We start from the raw sequence: 20,314 nt of genomic DNA, 5'->3' as shown, positions 1-20,314 counted from the left end.
GCTGTGATAAACACAGTGTGTGTATATCTGTTCATATAATGGCTCTTATTTCTCTAGGATATATATTCATAATATTCTGTTATTATGCTTTTTATTTCAGTTGGTTCTGTTGTGACATCACGTATTTCATTTCTTATTTGTTCTATTTACATCTTCTCCTTATTTTCTTTTATTAAGTTTGCCAGTCATTTGTCAGTTTTACTAATCTGTTCAAAGAACCAGCTTCTAGTCTTGTTAATTCTTTCAGTTCTTTTTCTGTTTCATTTATTTTTGCTCAGATCTTAATTGTTTTCTTTCTTTGGGTGATACAGGCTTTTTTAGCTATTATTTTTCTTATTGTTGGAGATGTTGGCCTAAAGTGTTGATTTTGGTTCTTTCTTCTTTTTCTTTGTGTGTGTTTATTGCTATAAATTGTTCTCTGGGTACTGTTTTTCCTGTGTTCCAAAGATTTTGGTGTGTTGTGTTTTCACTGTCATTTGATTCAAGAAATTATTTATTTTTTTCTTGTGTTTTGCAGTAGTTTTCAAGCAGGGTGTCCATGTATTTGATTTTTTCCTCTTTATCTTCCTGTTAACTGATTTCTAGTTTTGTAACATTGTGATCTGAGAAGATACTTTGTGGTATTTCAATGTTTTTAAATTCATTGATTTAAATTTGTGGCCTTAGTGGCCTAACATATGGTCTATTTTGGAAAATGTTCCATGTGTGTGGAAAAGAGTGTATATTATGCTATTATTGGGCAGGGTGTTCTATATATGACAATGAAGTCTAGATGGTTTATTGTGTTGTTTAGATCTTCTGTATCTTTAAGTTTCTTCCTAATTGTTCTGCCTTTTATTGAGAGTGGTGTATTAAGTCTCCTGCACAACAACTAGTGTCATGGAGTTGTCTACTTCTCTTTTCAATTCTTTTAAAGTTTGATTTATGATTTTAGAGTTCTTTCATTGGGTGCATAGTTATTTATTATGGTTATGTCGTCTTCTTCAATTAACCCTTTAATCATTATATACCATCTTTCCTTGGTTTTTCTTTTTTTTTTTTTAAACCTTAAAGTCTATTTTATGAGAAATTAATATTGCTACTCCTTCTCTTTTTTGATTGCCATTTGTTTGATATGATTTTTACCCTTTGATTTTTAATTCATTTTTGTCTTTGTGTGTATGGTGTGTCTCTCATAAATGTATTGATTGTCATGGTTTCTTACCCATTGTGACGCTGTCTGTCTCTTGACTGGTGCATTTATGCCATTTACTTTTAGTGTAATTATTGGCAGGTATGAATTTACTGCTATCATTTTGCTGTTTTGTGTGTGTGTGTGTGTGTGTGTGTGTGTGTGTGTGGTGTTCCTGGTTTCTTTGTTCAATATCTTTTCTGCATTGAGTTAATTTTCCTTAAGGATTTTCTTTTCGTTTCCTTCATTGCTATTATTTTAATGTTCACTGAGAGTTTGATTTTCTTCTTTTTTGTTTTGTTGAGTAGGTTTATTTTCTTTGAGGTTATTATCTTCCCAGGTTTAAAGCATTCTAACTTTATATTGTCTTTGCTTCCTCTTCATTTGGAAGTTCTGTAACTACATCATTTATTCCCTCTTTTTACTTTGTAGTTTATAATAATTTACAAATTGATATCTCTGTTTCTATATTTTCAGTCTTGCAGGTTTATTTTATTTTTAGCACATCTATATCTATTTTATTTCCAGATGATGTTGTTGTGTTTCTTAATCTCTGGTTGTTGTCTTCTGTTGTTGGTTCTCTGTGTGAAGGACTTCCTTTAGCATTTCTTATAAGTCGGGTCTTTTTTTTTTTTTTTTTTGCAAATTCCCTTTATTTTGGTTTATCTGGAAATATCCTCATTTCACCATCATATTTGAGAGACAGTTTTGCTGAATATATAATTCTTAGTTGCAATTTTTTCTTTACTTTCAAAATTTTATATATGCCATCCCATTACCTTCTTGCCTGCATGGTTTCTGCCTAGAAACCATAGCTTAGTCTTACTGGTTTTCCTTTGTATGTGAGTTTTTGTTTTTCCATAGCTACTGTCAGGATTCTTTCTTTGTCTTGGATTTTGGAGAGTTTGGTTACATTGTGTTTTAGTAATTTTCTTTTGGGATCTAATCTTGTTCGGACTTCATTATACTTCTTGAATGCATACCTACTTATCTTCTATGATATTAGGAAAGTTTTCTTCCAACTAGCTTTCAACGATTTTCTCAATGCCCCCTTTTTTTAAAAAATCTCTTTCTCATTTGGAAATCCAATTACGAATAAGTTATTCCTGTTGATGGTGTCCCACGTGACTTTTAGGCTTTATTCTTCCTTTTTTTTTTCCTTGTTTCTTATCTGATTTTTCTTCTAACAGATTAGTGTTGAGAGATTTAGCTTCACTGGCATTAATTCTGTGTTCCATTGATTCATTTCTAGTCCTTTGTCCTTCCAAAATTTTATTTATAAATTTTTAGTATTAATCTTCTGGATTGTTATTTGCTTTGATTCATGGTTTCTAATTTTTCATTTATTTTGTCAATTTGTTCTTCTTTTTTTTTAATTATTCTAGAGCTTTGTCTGTGTTTTCCTTGATTTTTTCCTGTGATTCCTTCACCTTTCTCTTGTTGCTTTGAAGGTACCTAAATATAATTTTCTTGAATTCATTATCTGGTAGTTCTAATCACATTTTCTCATCCAGAGATTTTCTGGCCTTGTATTTTGGCCACTTGTTTAAGTCATATTTTCTCTTTTTACATTGATTTGAAGTTGTCTGTTTTCTCTGAGACATTGTAGTGTTATTATATTAATTTGTTGATTGTATGTTGGTTTGGTTCACCCCAATTTTTGTTTTGTTCTGTTTTAAAATATCTAGACATCAGGGTGAGCATGTTTCTCTGGTTGCTTGTTTGGCAGCAATGAGGAGCTCACCACCTGTCTCCAGGTAGATTTAGTAGCAGGTTGCATTGTAAGCATGGTCTTTGGTCACTGTGCAAAGCATTTGTGGGCAGCCTGGGTGGGTGTTGGCCACTGTCAGTCACTGATCCATAGTGTTGGGATGAGTGGTGGCACTCACACAGTGAATGGCTTAGCAGCTTTGTGTAGGTATGGCTGGGTCAAGTCTCTGGCTCTCAACTGCTGGGGAATGAAAAAATGAAAAAAAAAATGAGGGGTGGGTAAGAGGGGAGACCTAAGGAGAAAGAAAAAGTAAAAGAAAAGAAAGGAAAAAAGAAATGAAGAGAAACAAAAAACAAAAAAATACAAAAAAAAAAAAAATTGTTGCACAGTACCTGGTATAAGTGGTAGCCACCAAACACAACTCCAGTGAAAATGTGGTACTCACTGTGCAGGGACATGCACTACCAAATAGAGGATTGGGTAACACTACCGAACACGGAGGTGGTTGGGGCAAGGTACTTGCTCAGCTGTATCAAAAAAAAAAAAAAAAAGGAAGAAGAAGAAAGAAAAAAAATGGTAGGGTGAATGGAACAAAGAAGGGCTGAGAAGAAGGGAGGAAGGAAAAGAAAACAAAACCAAAAACTGCTGTGTATTAATGCCACCAAACATAGCTGCAGCAGGAATGCAGAGCTCACTTGGAAAAGCTCACGCTGCTATCCATGGAAAGGTAGGAGTGGCTACTGCTGACCATGGAGAGGAGATTGGGAACAACAAAAAGAAGAAACAAAAAAAAGTGGAAAACAATGGGGAGAAGAGGGAAGAACTAAGAAGGTAAAAGGAAGAAGAAAGAAAGAAAAAGCAGTACATTATTAGTGAAGGTGGCTGCCACCAAACACAGCTGCACAGGGACATAGTGTTTGCTTTGCTGAAGCCACACCTCGGAGGAGTGCACATAGGAGCTGCTAACCTCATGGGCAGCAGGGGAGGGTCTCCTGCCCTTCAGACTCCAAAAGAAAAAGGCAAGGGAAGAAGGAAAAAAAAAAAAAAAGAAAGAAAGAAATGAAAAGACGGTGGGGGAAGATGAAGAACTAGGCAGAAAGATAAAAACAAAAGAGGAGAGAAACGTGGCAGAAGCACCTACCATCAGTGCTGCCACCACTAACTGAGAAAAAGATTAAAAAACAAACAAAAAAAAGTAAAAAATGATTTTGAAATGCAGTGAAGATTTATTTTATTGTCAACCAAGAGTTGACAAATGAATTTTTGTGTTTTTCTCCCCTTGCAAATGCTCTTCTGTTTGCCATTTACCTTTTATAAACATGATTTGATGATAGGAATTTATTGGGCTGTTAAATAACATATTCATATTTTAATTGTCTTAATTTGAAAAATGCTTCTGTCACTCGAGCTGAAGTAAAGGAACTAAATGTGTGATGATGTTTTGATGAAATAAAATAGCATCTGTTTATATTCACTCTTGGGATCTTATCCCTTATTCTCAAATATAGGCCACTGAGATACATGGGACCCAATCCCATTTGTGGAAGATCCTTCCTTGTGCTTTAATAACCTGGCTTGTGGGAAAATATTGTGAATGCAGGTGTGTAACATTGAAACTAAAGCTAAACTCAACTGCCACTGAGTTGGTTCTGACTCATAGCAACTCCCATTGGGTTTCCAAGGCATTCGATCTTTATGGAAGTAGATTGCCCCATCTTCCCTTCCTTGGACTGGCTGGTGGGTTTGAACTGACAACCCTCTGGTTAGCAGTCAGATGCCTTAGGCATTACACCACCAAACTTGTTGGAAAAAAAAACACGTATGTATTATACACATTGTGGAAAGTAATAAAAGGGATAAATATAAAAATCATACATAATCCACAATTCCTGGACAATGATAATTAAAATATTTCCTTTAGACTAAGAGAAATGTATATTCTATCATTTGTTTATTGTGATAATGGCAGGTTTTGCCCAGGTGATTGTTGGAGCTATTACAAAGGCTGAGTTTGCTTTGAAGTAGTGGCCTTCAGAATTGCAGATCAAAGGATAAACTCCCTTTAAATTCTATTCTAGGCTCTCAGTGATGATTATCAGGCTGCCAGGGAATCACCTTGTCCTAACCAAAGGCAAATACAGAGAATTGGAAGAAGAGAGGAAAATAATAGAAGATGATTTTTCTCAAAGCTGTCATTACCCTCATGGTATTTATTAAGTGTTTACAATGTGTCCAACCCTATGCTTAATGCTTTATGTGCATTATCTTACTTTGTTCTCAAAATAATCCTGTAAGGTAGTTGGCACCCTCATTCTTCATTTTAAATACAGAGTCCCAGAGTCACCCTGCTAAATTGAAATATGATTCAGACTGTAGAACCCATAATATTATCTCCTACCCTGCAGGGACTTAGGGCCTTAAGGTTTGTGTGTATTGTGGGAAGGATGGGTAAGAGAACAGAAAGAGAGAATGAGCAAATAAAATGCATAGGCTGTCTTCCTGTAAGCAAGACCCTGCTGCATGCCCTGGTAATCACAGATGATTTCTCCTTTGTAAAGAAAGTAATGTTCTTTTGTGATGTGGGGCCAGTATGTTTACTAAATGATAGTATTGATGGAAACATCTAGATGAGGGAAAAATAATGATACTCTACTAACTATTCTGGTTTCCTCAGAGATTTGTTGACTCTTTTCTGGATTTTAAACAAATGTACAAACAGGCATTCCAAAAATGGTCTCTGTGACATGGTTTTTACTTGGGCTGAAGGAAATAAATAAAAGGTGCTTTTAAATATGTAAGACTTCCTTTTTTCAGGCAACATAAAGGATTTATTTTAACTGAATCATTCTTCTTTATTCAGATAATTTGAAAAGAAATTCAGTTGTTGAAAACAATATATCAAGAATTTCTCAAAATAACTCAGTAAAAATAAATGTTCTCTGATCAGATGATCTTTTTCATGTGTTGTTAATGGTACCTGATAAACAAGTTTACATGAACTTATTAGAAATTATATTTTGGCTCAAACCATGTGTGAGTTGGAGGAAGTAGTGAGAAATCTTCCTCTTTCAGTATAAAGTTTTCTAAGCCATTTTCTTTTACCAGTAAGGAGCTCTCTACATAGATTAAGAATGCATTTGGTTTTAAGGAAGAGAACCTAATTACAAGGGATTAAAAAGATAGTTTTGTTGTTTGTTTGTTGTGTTTTTGATTGCTTGTTTTTTTTTCAATCTCATGCAACAAGAAGTTTGGAAGGAGGTAGTCTGGGACTGGTCAGGCTGCCCAGCAGTGTTTTCTGGTACCCAGGCCTGCCCTTTCACTGCTGCCTTCCTCAGTGTGTAGCTGTTCATGCTCAGGCATGTTACCTCTTGGTCATAGGATGGCTGCTGGACCTCAAACTTAGTTGTGCCTGTGCAGCCATGGAAAGTTGGGTTTAGTTAGGAGTGGCAGAGACATTTAATTCTCCATAGTTCACAATCCTCTTGCAGTTACCAAAGACCAGGTGGCTGTTTCTGGCCAGTGGACTGGAATGGAAGTGACAATGTGTTACTTCCAAGCTAAAGCAATGAAATGACACTGGGTGGTCCTCTTGCTTTTCTGGAGGGCAACTGTATAATCCAAGTGGACATTTACAGATAATAGAGCGTCAGTTAGCCTAGGTTCGCTCCTAAATGACTATGGAGCAGATCTCCCTAGTGACCCGAATTCTACCCATAACGTTAATTACAACTGTATTTTTTTTTTTAAACAAAATACAACAAAACAAAAAAACCTGTATTGTTGTGTTAAGCCACTGAGATTTGGGAGTTGTTTGTTTGTACAGCCTAATGTAGCTATTTTGCCAGACAAGTTTGATGAAGTGGGGGCCACATGGAGGATTTCAGGAATAAGGAAATTTATATGATTTGCTGAAGCATGGAAATTTAGCTGGAAAAAAAAAGGAGGTAAGGATATGTGGGGTTGAGGGATAGTGAAAAAGCAGAAAAATTAATGGATTGTAGTTTTTGGTGGGGTGAGGAAATGTTGGAGTCAGTATTCAAAGTGCTGGAAAAGATAGGAGGGATGGGAAATTGAAGTTGAAATTATGGAGGAGTTAATGTTATTGGTAGTGACATAGTCACAGGAGTGAGTTTTTGAGGTAGTGCATTCAGGATCATTTGAGGAGAGGATACCAGAGAATCTGGAAGCTAAGATATCTGGAGAATCATTTAAGTAAATACTGAAATCACCAGGAATTATGATAAGGAGTAGTGTTTAACACAGTGGAAATGAGTCACGAGCTAAAATCTCTAAGGAATGAATTTGTCTTTATATGTTTAAAACTGTCTTTATTCACTCTCACTCTAGAATGATAATTTAACTGATTCTCACTTAACAACTTTGTTTTTCTTGCCTTAGCACCTTGAAGATATTAATCTTCTGGCCTTTGTTATTACTTGAAGTATTTAGATATCAGTTTAACTTTTTAAACATTAATTTCTTCATAGCTGATTTAACTCTTCTTTCTGGTTAATTTTTAGTATTTTCTCTTTGTCTCCAGTCCAGAGCCTCACTATGCTAGACCTCACAGTGACCCCTCCTTGGGTTTCCGAGGCAGTGTCACTACGGAAGTAGATTGCCCAATCGTCCTTCCAAGGAGTGGCTGTTGGGTTCAAACCTCCAGGCTTCTGGTTAACAGTCAAATGCCTTAAGTGCAATGCCACCAAAGCTCCCATGATAGACCTAAAGATAGATTATTTTTATTCATCTTTGAAACTTTATACGTATCTTCAGTTTAAGGATTAATTTAAAACTTAAAGGCTTACTCATTACCACTTCAAATAACCCTTCATCCATTCGTTCTCTTTTGTATTTCACAATGCCTATTAATGTGTTGGGCATTCTCATTTTTTGCTCTGGGCCTTTTAATCCCTCATCTTCTATCTCTTTATAATTCTAAGCTGCTTTTTAGTTTTTCCTCAGATATATCTTCCAGTATTTTTTCTCTTCAGCTGCATCTAATCTAATGTTTGACATATACAGTGTATTTTTAACAATACTTGTGTTTTTAATTTCTCTTTGGTTCTTTGAAAAATGTGTATCCTCCTCTTCTCCCAGATTGTGCAGATAAATATGTGACAGAGATCATATGTGGCCTAAAAAGCCTAAAATATTTACTAACTGGCCCTGTACAGAAAAAGTTTGTCAATCCCTTTTTTATTATCTCCACTTCTTGATATCATAATCCTCCCGTGTATTTGCATCTGCTCATTTCCCCTTATGGTTGTCCATGTGTGTAGTGGTGCAAATGGGTGGTTTGTAGATTTTTACTGTGACTTCATCTTCATTGTGGATTGGGAAAGTTAAGGATCCTCACAAAATTGGAAAAATGTTTAATTCTAAAGTCTTTGGGAGGAACATACTGGTATCTCAACAAGAGGAAGCACACTGGGAGAGAGCTAAGACTGGGTGAAGGTTTGAGATTAACAGGAAATGGCCTAGCCATAGAGCCTGTCTCGTAGATGGCTCTCACAATGTCCAGAGTTCCTACTAAGTCCAAGGTTTTCTTCTGAGTCCCTGAGATTGGTCTGAATGATATACAGTCAGGGCACTGGCATCTGGAATGGCCAGGATGATAGTTAAGTGAAACAGAAACTGTGAGGTTGTCTGACAGTATGTAGCAGCACCCTAACCTAGTGCTGTGTTTTCTGTGCTTAGTGCAGAATATTGTTGTTGTTGTTATGTGCCGTCGAGTCAGACCCAACTCATAGCAACCCCTCCTTGGGTTTCCCAGGCAGTATCACTACAGAAGTAGATTGACCCATTTTCCTTCCGAGGAGTGGCTGGTGGATTTGAACCGCCAGCCTTCTGGTTAACAGTCAAGTGCCTTAGCCACTATGCTGCCAGAGCTCCCTAGTGCGGAATAGGTGCTCAGTAATTGATGAATGCATTAATGAGGCAGGAAATGAAAACTAGGTCCACATTTTGGAACTGGTAAGTACCAGGCAGGTATTTCTGACAACCTTTTCCATACACTACTAAGCAACTAGGAGGAATCTAGACAGATGTCGTTTTATAAATTTTTTGGGATTTTCTACAGAAACAATCATACTGTCTGCAAATACACTTTTATTTTCTGATCTCTGTGCTTTCTTTTTCTTGACTTATTGCAGTGCCTTGAACTTCCAGTGTATTGTTTAATGGAAGGAGTGAAAGCAGATATCATTGCTTTCTTCTTGATCTTGGAGAAAAACAATTCAGTCTTTTACCATTAATTATAATGTTAACTGTAGGTTGTTTGCAGATGCTCTTTATTTCCTATATTTGACCATTGAATTTAGAGGTTTGATGAGATTCAAGTGTAGGTTTTTTTTTTTGGTGTAGGCAAATCTGTTTCAAAGATGTTATTCCATCAAGGAGCATAATAGCTGTTTGTATATTTTTGTGATATTAGTAACTACAGGACAGCGATTTCTTTTTATGTATGAACTTTCTGGCCATGTGGTTTACAATTCTGATAAAAAATAATTGGTTGGGCCATAGTCTGCCTTGTGATTGGTCTGTTTTATGCACTTTGTAGAGACTGGTCAGTCTTCTCTACAAATATGGTGCATAAAATACCCAGTAGGATTAAGTGACCTTGCAGGAATTGGTCAATTACTATGCAAACTAAGGAACAGTGACCTACAAAAGGGATTGATGAGTTTGTGGTCTTTTTGGGGGAGGGGATGACTTAAAATTGACAAGAAGTAGATTTACATAAGGACCAATTGCACAGAGGTTTGTTGTTGTTGTTGTTGTTATTTGCCATCAAGTCGGCCCCGACTCATAGCGACCCCTCCTTGGGTTTCCGAGGCAGTATCACTACGGAAGTAGGAATGCCCAACCTTCCTTCCGAGGAGTGGCTGGTGGGTTTGAACCGCCAGCCTTCTGGTTAGCAGTCAAGTGCCTTAGGCACTATGCTACCAGAGGTTTAGGGGACCTCAAAAAGAGTCTAGAGTGGAACACATCCTTTGGACCCAGGGTCCCTGTGCTTAGAATCTCCTAAACACAGGAGAGAGAGAGAGAGAAGAGAGCTGTCACACTGGAGACAATGTGAGATGGCAGGAAATGGTGGCAGAGTCATAACAGAGTCCAGTGGCAGAGAAGTGGTGGCTGCAGTATGAGTTGAAGAAAATAGGTGACTGGTGTGAGGTGGCCACAGTGGGCTTGCTGACCAATGGTGTGAGAGTGAGCTAAGTGCCTTCAGGCTGGAGGCTAGCTTGAGGAGCGGGGTGCCTCTGGATACTTGTCAGAGCTATTGAGTTTTAACACTTGACTGAGGAGGACAGAGGCCTAAGCAGGGCCTGGTGGCAGAGACCTGAGAGAAGGCCCAGCAGAGGGCACTGCAGAGAGAAGGGCCTACAAGCATGGCTGAAAAAAAAATGCTGAAAGCTGTTGGTTAAAGTTTCCTGATTAAGAACTGTATCCGTTTCCAGAATTGTATCCTGTTATACCCAAATTGATCTTGATTACAACTTGTAGCCTATTACTTCTCTAATAAACAACATAATTGTGAGTATGGACTGTGAGTTCTGTGTGGCCAATGCAATGAATTATCAAACCCAGAAAAGCAGTAAAGAGCACTGGGGGGCAAGGGGAGGCAGCTAGTGTCAGAAATGGTGAATAAGTTGGAGAGTGGAGGTAGGTATGACTTCCACCTCAAAGGAATCAGCTTTGTGCTAACTTGATTTTTGTCCCTCATGGATGTAGACAAGGTCTGACACTAGTAGATTGCAGCAACCATTGATAATCATTGCATGTATCAATTATTACATTACAGGTTGTTGTTGTTGTTAGGTGCTATCAAATTCATTTTGACTCATAGATCCCAAGTGTCAGAGTAGCACTACTCTGTGAAGTTTCCTTGGCTGTAATCTTTACAGAAGCAGATCACCAGGCCTTTCTTTCACAGTGCTGCTGAGTAGGTGTGAACTGCCACTCTTTTGATTAACAGCTGAGCGATTAGCAATTGTGCCATCAAGACTTCTTCATTCCATTGCTGTCAAGTTGATTCCAACTCATAGTGATCCTACAGGATAGAGTACACCTACAGAGATTCCAGGGTAGTAAATCTTTACAGAAATAGACTGCCACATTTTTCCCAAGGAGCGGTTGGTGTGTTCAAACCCTTTGGTCTGGAGTGGAGCACTTTAACCACTGTGCCACCAGGGGTCCTTACAAGAGCCACAAAATGATAAAATACCTAGGAATTAACCTAACCAGGGACATAAAAGACTTACACAATGAATATTATAAAACATTACCATAAAGGACTAAGAGAGAACTACATAAATGGAAAGATACTCTGTGCTCATGGACTGCAAGACTTAACATAGTAAAAATGTCAATACTACCCAAAGCTATCTGCAGATACACAGCAATCTGGATAAAATCTCAATAGCATTATTTATGGAAATGAAAAAACTCATGATCAACTTTATATGGAAAGGAAAGAGCCCTGAAGAGCCAAAGCAATATTGAAAGTGTGAGGACAAAGGGAGGATGGGACTGAAGTCTTATTTCTATCATCTGTGAGTAAAGAATGGAATCACACTTTGAATCATACATCAGCTATATGGCGGTATATTCAAAGAAACCTTGGAATTTTGTGGGTAAAAACCAAAGAAGCCAAACTTTTCTTTGATTGGAATCTGCAGAACAAGTTTTTGGTGCCATGGCTGTTATGTTAGAGGTGATGTATGTCAGAGAATAGAAGTTATAACTTTAAAAGTTTCTTGGTAAAAATCAGTCATTAGAAAACTCTATATATTCCTGTATAATAATACAGGAAAAAGTCTCCCTGACATACTCTGTATTTTTGATATAATGTTAACTTCATGTGGCTTTGCTGTTTGACTTGAGACATGTGTACATAACCTTCTGAACATTCATTTAGCTTATAACATGCCAATTTCTTAACAATTATTATTGTCTTAAAGTATAATGTTTCATTGTTCAATGTATGAAATATGTGCATAAAGGGAATTAACATTTGTGGGGTTTCATGAATTTAGCAGAGTCTCTACATAGTAAGTGTCAAGAATGGTTTATTTCCTGTTAGCTTTATTGTCATTTTTTTCTTAGTTGTAAAAATAATACTGCAAAAATTTAACCACGTAAAGATTGCCCATAATCCTTCCCAGAAAGTTACACATTTTTTATATGGTTGTAGTTCTTTCTCTAAGTAGAATTCACAACTAGATATTTATATTCTGAAGGATAAGAAAAAAAAAAAAATCTTTTATTTGAACTTACAGGCTATAAGTTAAATTTCTTTTATCCTTAGTTTAGCAGGCAGTTTTTACTTTTCTGTGGTAGAAATTATAATAGAATTCTAGGCAGCACTCTTTCCCATCTCTGTCTATCACTGTGTGTCACTTTCCCAAAAAATTCAAGGAAATTATTTCAGGAAAAATAGCAGGGAATTTTTCAAAAAAACCTTAAAACTTTCACTTTTTTGAATTATTTGAAATTTTAGCAAAAATATATAATTTACATTTATGTGTAATCTATACAGATATATATATATATGCATATATAGACGGAGAAAGAGTAGAGGCGAAAGGAGGATAGAAGTAAAGGGAAGAGGTGGGAGGAGAGGGGCAAATATGCATAGAAAAGTTCTGAACAGAGGGCACCAGCTTGGTTTAACAAATGCAGATATTTTTTCTTAGGGAGACTTTTTGTTTGCACTTAACTTCTGTCAAAATACATACCAGCAAATAGAACTGTGGGAGCTCTGGTAGCATAGTGCCTAAGGCACTTGACTGCTAACCAGAAGGCCGGCAGTTCAAACCCACCAGCCACTCCTCGGAAGGAGCTGGGGCAATCTACTTTTGTAGTGATACTGCCTCGGAAACCCAAGGAGGGGTCTCTATGAGTCGGATCCGACTCGATGGCACACAACAACAACAAGAACAAATAGAACTGTGTATCAAATCAGTTATAGTGTTGGTTTTAGTTACACAGACTTAAAAACTTTAAAACATTATTTAGAAGAGGTCATTGCATTTAACCATTGTAACTCACATTTTTTTTTTATTGCTAAAAAAACCCCTCCCCTACTTATCAGTGTTGTGTGCATGTGTATGTGTGTGTGCATTCTCAGTGATGTGAAAACGGTTGTCGTCATTTTCTCCTTGGTCCTCTTGAGGAATCTAAGTGGAAACTTGAGATGCTGTCTTTGCCGTGATCTTCTGACCATAGAGTGGGTGGCATACTTCTCTTTTTATCTTATTAGTTGTATACATCATTTGATACCCTTTCCTGTGAATTAATGGAAGACTTGATTTTTTTGATAAGCTAATGTAACACTATTGACAGAAATCATTTTTAATGAAGCAAACTTTATAATGATCTTGTGCATCTAACTGTTCTTATTTGGGTAGCAGATTTTATTTAGGGAAATTGACTTATATACAAAAAACATTTGAATAAGCATTTAGCATTGCTTACCCCTCCAATGTTTATCATAGCAGCCTTTTCATACTTTTTATTTCTTTAAAAAAAAGGAGCTCTGGTGCTAACCAAAAAGTAAGATATTCGAATCCACCCAGTAGCTCCTTGGGACGAAGACCTGGTGATCTGCCTCTATAAAGATTGTTGTTGTGGTGCCCACCAAGGAGTCTATTCAGGTTCATAGTCCAGTCTGTAGACAGAGTACTCAACTCAAACTCACTGCTGTCAAGTTGGATCCGACTCATAGTGACCCCTCGTTGGGTTTCTGAGGTGGTATCACTATGGAAGTAGATTGCCCAACCTTCTTTCCTAGGAGGGCTGGTGGGTTTGAACGGCCAGCCTTCTGGTTAGCAGTCAAATGCCTTAGGCATTACACTACCAGAGTTCAGAACTGCCCTAATAGGGCTTCCTAGGCTGTAATCTTTATAGGAACAGATTGCCAGGTCTTTTCTTCCTCAGAGTGGCTGGTGGATTCAAACCATCAACCATTAGTTAGCAGAGCATTTGACCATGTGCCACCAGGGCTCCTTCAGTAAAGATTACAACAAAGAAAACCCAATGAGTCTGTTTCCTTTGTCATATGGCATCCCTTTGAGTCAAAATCGACTCAAAGGCACCTAAGAACAGTGACGATTTATAAAAAGGAAGGCTCTTAAAACTTTCATTTGAACTTATTAGCCTATAAATTAAATTTATTTTGTCCCTACTTTGGCAGATAGTTTCTGCTTTTCACTGGTAGAAATTATAGTTTTAGGCGGCACCCATCCTTGTGTTGTCACTGTGTGTCCAAATGGTCCAAGTTCACATTAGGGGGTTAAAAATGTACCTTTTTTTGAAAAAAAAAAAAAAAAAAACTACAGAATTATTAATTCCTGGAAAGTAGTTCAGTTACTATATGAAGGTATGATATGTGGCAGGCATTCCAGTGAAAAAGTGGGGAAATTCAGGTTGCCCCTGACTGCCTAGAATACCCCTGTGCCCAGGTGTGTGGGTTACCTGAGGAAAAATGGCTGTGGCCTATAGTCACATGTAGTTGTTCACTGACTGATGCTAATGGAATATAATCAAATAATGAATTAATTAATTTTATAAACAACAAATAGCAACACACACACACACAAAAAAAAAAACTAAGGGTCTTTTCTAGTTGCCCAGCAGTGGAAATGAGGCAGAACCTTAGTTAATTCCTAGGTAGAAAATCTGAATTTCTATATTATATAAATCATTACTATAAAAGGGTTTTCCTTTAATTTTCCTTTGTTTACTTTTGAAATTAGCTAGTCCCATATTTCTTTACTTTCTCCCGAATCTCATTACTAAAATTACTAGAGTGCTTATAAAAATCATTTCATCCATCACTGAATTTTTCTCATAACTACTCATAACATAACTACCTCTTAAGTGATGTGTAAAGGTGTTTTAATGCCAGTGAGATGAATGGGTGTTTAGTACTTCTTTCCTGAACCATTCTTGGCCTCTTTGGATTTCTAGGATGTGGAGAGCATCTTGTTCGCACCATACTGGCTAGAGAATGTTCACATGCATTGCAAGCTGAGGATGCTCACCAAGCACTGTTGGAGACTATGCAAAACAAGTTCATCAGTAAGTATAACATTAAGAAAGTGACATCTTTGTAAACAAAGGTAATTTTACTGACCTGTAAGCTTTATGAGGATGGTACCATATTTGTGCCACTGTACCTTTTTCCAGGCATAGAGACCCAGAGCAGTTATCAACTCTTTTCTTGTAGTCTTTCTCCAGATCTCCTCATGTCCAATCATATGCTCTCCCTCCGGCCCATATTCATAGTAGTGGCAAGGAAGGAGTTAGCTAGCTAAGCATTCTGCTAACCTACTAATTTTGCCAAAATTTAGACTTTACCTACTTAAAGCATTTTTCATTCCAAAGCTTCCTCTACCTAGAATTTACAGAAGTCCACTTAGAAGTTTGAATGATAAGCCTTATTTCAACTCTATAAACATGCAACTGAGGGGATAAGTGGAGGATTCTAGGAATGACAATAACATCCACTTACTTTCTCAGAATCATGAGCACTGTTTTTCAGGCCTTCAATAAAGTATTGTGCCACTTTAGGAAAGATACACTTTTCAAGCATGCAGAGAAAGAAAAAACAGATTATTGACAGAAAAGAATTAAATTTATTTATCTGAAGGAAGAACAGAGTGAATAATTATAGAGAAAATTATTTTAATTTGAAGAGGTTATATACATATATTGTGTGAGGAGTTATTTGAACTGAGGTTTTGAAGAAATGAATAATAGTACTAACTACATGTGTGTTAAGAAGAACTACCTGGTGGTGAAATGTGAGCTAACACATGAATTATGAGCACAACTTTGAGGTCTACTTCTGGTGACTTTTCAAAAATGATTGTTTGTATTTATATTTCTACTTGACTCAAATTTATCAGAATCAGACATAGGTCTTAATTATTCTTTTTGTGTCTACTATTATCTTGTTGAATGCTATTTTTAAGGGAAACTAAATTCTTGGCCTTAATGGCATATAATTTATATAATTTTCTATTAGTTGTAATATATACTGGATGCATTTTTATTAATGGAAGGAATAATAGGAATTGAACACTAAAGTGCTGTAGAAGTAACTTCCTGGGAACTCTGTGTTTGGTGTATAATTAAGGCACATAGTGACTTTCTGCTTTTTACAATGACCTTAAACATGTCAGTGAATTGTAAACCACAGATTCATGGTCTAGTTCTACCTCTCCAAGTCTGTGTTAAAGCTAAGGAGTTCCTGAATTTCTCTCTTCTCTTTGATTGTTATATTTTCTGTGTAGCTCTTTAAAAGTGATCTCTCTGGGCTGGACTGCAGTATTTCATTTTGTTGCTGGGTGCCATTACCTAATGCATATTGAACCTCAAATGATGCATTCCAGACTCTAGGAAAGGAGTAAGAAACATTAGAGTTTACCTAATCGATCCCTGTCATTTATTGGCTGAAGAAACTTCAGTTTAGAAGAGTTTGGTGACTTGACCAAAGTAACTTGGTTAGCCAGTGGGTATTTTTTGTGTGGGACAACACTAGTTTTTTGTTTTGTTTTTTTTTTAAAGTAAAATGAGTATGAAATGCAGAAAAACAAAGGCTTTAGAGTCAAGACACCTAGTATTTTAGTTATCTAGTGATGTTATATCAGAAATACCACAAATGGTATTTAACAGAAATTTATTTTCTCACAGTTTAGAGGCTAGAAGTCTGAATTGAGGATGCTGGCTCTTGGGGAAGGCTGTTTCTCTCTGTCGGCTTTGGAAAAATGCCCTTGTCTCTTTTGAGATTCTGCTCCTGGGTGATCTTCATGTGGGTTGATATCTATCTCTCCTCCTCCAACTGTGCTTGCTTCTCTGTGCCTACTCTGCTCTTTTCATGTTTCAAAACACAGGCTACATCAATCTTGCCTCATTACCATAACAAAGAAAACCCGTTTCCCAATGGGATTATATTCACAAGTATAGGAGTGAAGATTTGCAACACATATTTTTGGGGAACACAACTCAGTCTATAGCACCTGGGTTCCACTGTACACTCTAACTCAGTGACTATAGTAAGTCACTTAACCTGTTTTATTTTCTTAAAAACAGAAGCAGCCAGAACCTTAGGCAAGATGCAGCTTCAAAATTCCTTCACCACGTAAATTGTGTGAAACATCTACTAGATTCAATCCATAAATGTGATACTTTTTTTAATCAGGTGATATTTACACTGTAGTTAGAATGCGATAAGGAGGAGTTCTGGTGGTGTAGTCATTTGGCTGCTAGCCAAAAGGTTGGTGGTTCAAACCCACCAGCTGCTCCACAGAAGAAAGTTGGGCTGGTCTGCTTCCATTACAACCTTGGCAACCCAATAGGGGTCACTGTGAGTCAGAATTGATTCAATGGCAGTGAATTTGTTTTTTTTCTTTTTTTAAGATGAGATAAATTTAATTTACTGGAGGCCAGGAGTAGAAACTAGGAGCTTGAGTTTTTTCCTCTTAACACACTGGTTTTGTAATGAGTTGGCTGTTTTGGGACAAGTTACTCTTATTTTACTCAGTTTTCTCATGAATGAAATGAGGGGTTAGATCTGGATGGTCCCTAAAACCCAATCCTACTCCAAAATTATATTTCACCTTTAGTTTAGTTCATAGGCCTATAAAACCATTTATGCGAAAGTACAGTTGTAAATAAACTTAGTCCTTAAGTAAAATGATAAATTAGAACTGTTCTTGGTGGGTCCTCAGTTTCTATTTGAAATCCTCAGGCTGTGTTTAAGGTAAGCATGTAACTACTTTCTTGGTTTTCTGGAAAGACATCACACTATTCTTCCTTTCTTTTAAAAGAGATTTGTATAAATAATATATCTAAAGATTCTTGTTGCAATGGATATATTATAAAACGTATATAATAATCAGGTGAAAGATCCCCTTTTCATTCACTCTAAATCTCATTTCTCTTGTCAGAAAGAATGACGGCAAAAACTTTAGTGTGTGTCCTTATAGTCTCATTCTGTGTGTGTGTGTGTTTGTGTGTGTGTGTGTGTGTCTGAGTCTATCTTTTAACAATTATATGGGAGAAATTTCTAATATATTGTTTTACAATATGGTTTTTATTCAGTACATCTTGGTACTTTTAATATGTCAATATATGTAGATTTATTACTTGTTTTCCATGGTTACATAATGTATTTCTTCACTCTCCTGAGATGGATTTAAGTTGTCTATAATTTTTATCTGTATCATTTTACTGTCTATGAGTGCTTGTTTCTCTGTACACTTTTACTAAATGGTTCTTATCAAATTTTCTAAAATATCTAAAATTATGAATGGAAAAAAAAATTTCCCAGTTATAGCTTGTCTTTTCCAAACATATGTGAGATTGAACCACTTTCTACCTGTAACCTGGCCTTTTATATTTTTCTGTGAGTAATCTGCTTATAGCTTTTGCTCATGTTTTACTGTTTTTGTGTTATTTTCTTTTAATTACATTTAAGTTTTACTAATGCCAAAATTATATTGGTTATCACTATGCCTTTTGGAAAATGAAAGATTACAGAAAGGTATAGTAATAACCATTAATATAGAATTCTTAATTAATCTTCATTTTTTTTTTCCCTTCCAAGTGGTGGTGTGTTTTTGTATCTGTGGCTCTTCTCTCACAGTAAGGGAATTTTTAAATTACTAATTTGATAGTTACAATTCAAATAATTTCTTTTAATGTATTTTTTCTAAAGTAGTAACATTAAAATAAAGATTTTTTGTCTACTTTTTTACAATCGGATATAAACTCAGTTATCTTTAATGAGTTTTAAAAAATCTGTTTTTGATAAATGAGACTTTAATGTGATAGAGTCAAATACAGTAAAATTGAAAGGCATTTTGAAGATTGAAATGTTCTTGTTTCCATTTGCATCATGACCATTATGCCAATAGCAGAGCTATAGTTTGACTTAATACAAGAAGCATAAAAGAAAATAACCAATTTGTGCATTAAAAAGAAACCTACTGTGTAATATACAAAACCTATAAACACGAGAATTGTAAAAATAGAGCCTTAATAATACTTCATGCTAGCCAACTGATTATAGACTGAATGCTTAGTTAAGAAGAGAAAAGAAATAAATAGATTTCCTTTTTAGTTGTGCTTTTTAAATGATTACACACATATACACATATAAAAGTACTTGCAATGTTTCAGATGTGACTTCCCTTATTCATGGCTATTTTTGAAAGCCATGGTTTTGTGAATTATTCTTTTTTCATGCAAACTGTGGCTGCATGTGTGGTTTCTGAACTTCAGGGTGGCATTATAGTTTCCTTCCCACTTCTCAACATAATGTCTCCATACATTTTTTAGTCAGTTTCTACTTAATGTTAAATATAATTGTTGATAAAATTTTATCTTTAAATATCACTTTTTCCTTTTCTTCTGTTCTTTCAATTTCTAAACTAAGCAATTAGTATTATCAACCTACAGTCTGTATGAGTATTATTGAAAAATTTCAAAATGTAGTATATATAGTATTATGATCAAAAAATAAGTAAATTTTGCCCTATATTCTTTCATTTTATTCCTTTAGAGGATGTTTTTACACTGTAGTTGTGGAGATTATAACTTTTAAAAGTTGGTTTTAACTGATATTATAGGTTTACTGTCAAGTGCAGAATGCCATCAACAACTGAGTTTGAAGGGTGTGTCCCCTTGTGATTTTTTGCCAATTGAGAAATATCTATTTGATAGATATTTTGTTTTAATGACAAAATTATTGGCCAAAACCTAAACATTTAATAAATATAGCTTTCACAAGGAAAAGAAAAATACATTTCCTTGCAGTACTTTTTTTCCTAGCTACTATTGCTGCTGAAGGTTCAGTCTGTCAGCATCAGAGACCAGTGATAAATCCTTGCTATGCTACGTCCTTGGTGGAGACCAACTAGCTATTTGGTGGCAGGATGATTATATCCATCTCCTTCCACCCTAGACCAAAACTCACTGCTATCAAGTTGATTCCAACTCATAGCAACCCTGTAAGACAGAGAACTGTCCCATAGGGTTTCCAAGAGTGCAATTTTTTTTTTCCTTTCCAATTGTATTTTAGGTGAACGTTTTCAAGTCAAATTCATTTTTCATACAACTGTCTATACACATTTTGTTTCATGACATTGATTGTTGTTGTTGTTGTTGTTATGTGCCCTCGAGTCGGCCCCGACTCATAGCGACCCCTCCTTGGGTTTCCGAGGCAGTTATCACTACGGAAGTAGGATTGCCCAACCTTCCTTCCGAGGAGTTGTATTTCGCTGTAATGCCTCACAGAACTCACAGACACCCAAGGGTTCGTCTCACGTAGTAGTGGTGGAGGCTGGCAGGCTGGCGAGTCCCAGGTCCGTGAGTAGGTCTGGCGGATCCTCCCAACTCTCGGGGTTTGACGAACCTAGATCAGC

General features: G+C 36.3%; 1 protein-coding gene across 1 annotated transcript in view; it reads left to right on the top strand.

Annotated features, from left to right (window-relative positions):
• The window catches only part of TASP1 (taspase 1), a 615,049-nt gene that overhangs the window by 394,496 nt on the left and 200,239 nt on the right, over positions 1-20,314 (top strand). Inside the window, exon 10 of the mRNA XM_007946379.1 lies at positions 14,853-14,963. Coding sequence (XP_007944570.1) covers positions 14,853-14,963 — 111 coding nt within the window. The remainder of the gene's footprint in view (positions 1-14,852; positions 14,964-20,314) is intronic.

Source organism: Orycteropus afer, unplaced genomic scaffold (genome assembly GCF_000298275.1).
Source record: "Orycteropus afer afer isolate SDZICR_OR568_19922 unplaced genomic scaffold, OryAfe1.0 scaffold00158, whole genome shotgun sequence".
Classification (NCBI taxonomy): Eukaryota; Metazoa; Chordata; class Mammalia; order Tubulidentata; family Orycteropodidae; genus Orycteropus; species Orycteropus afer.
This window is presented reverse-complemented; position numbering and strand designations above follow the sequence as displayed.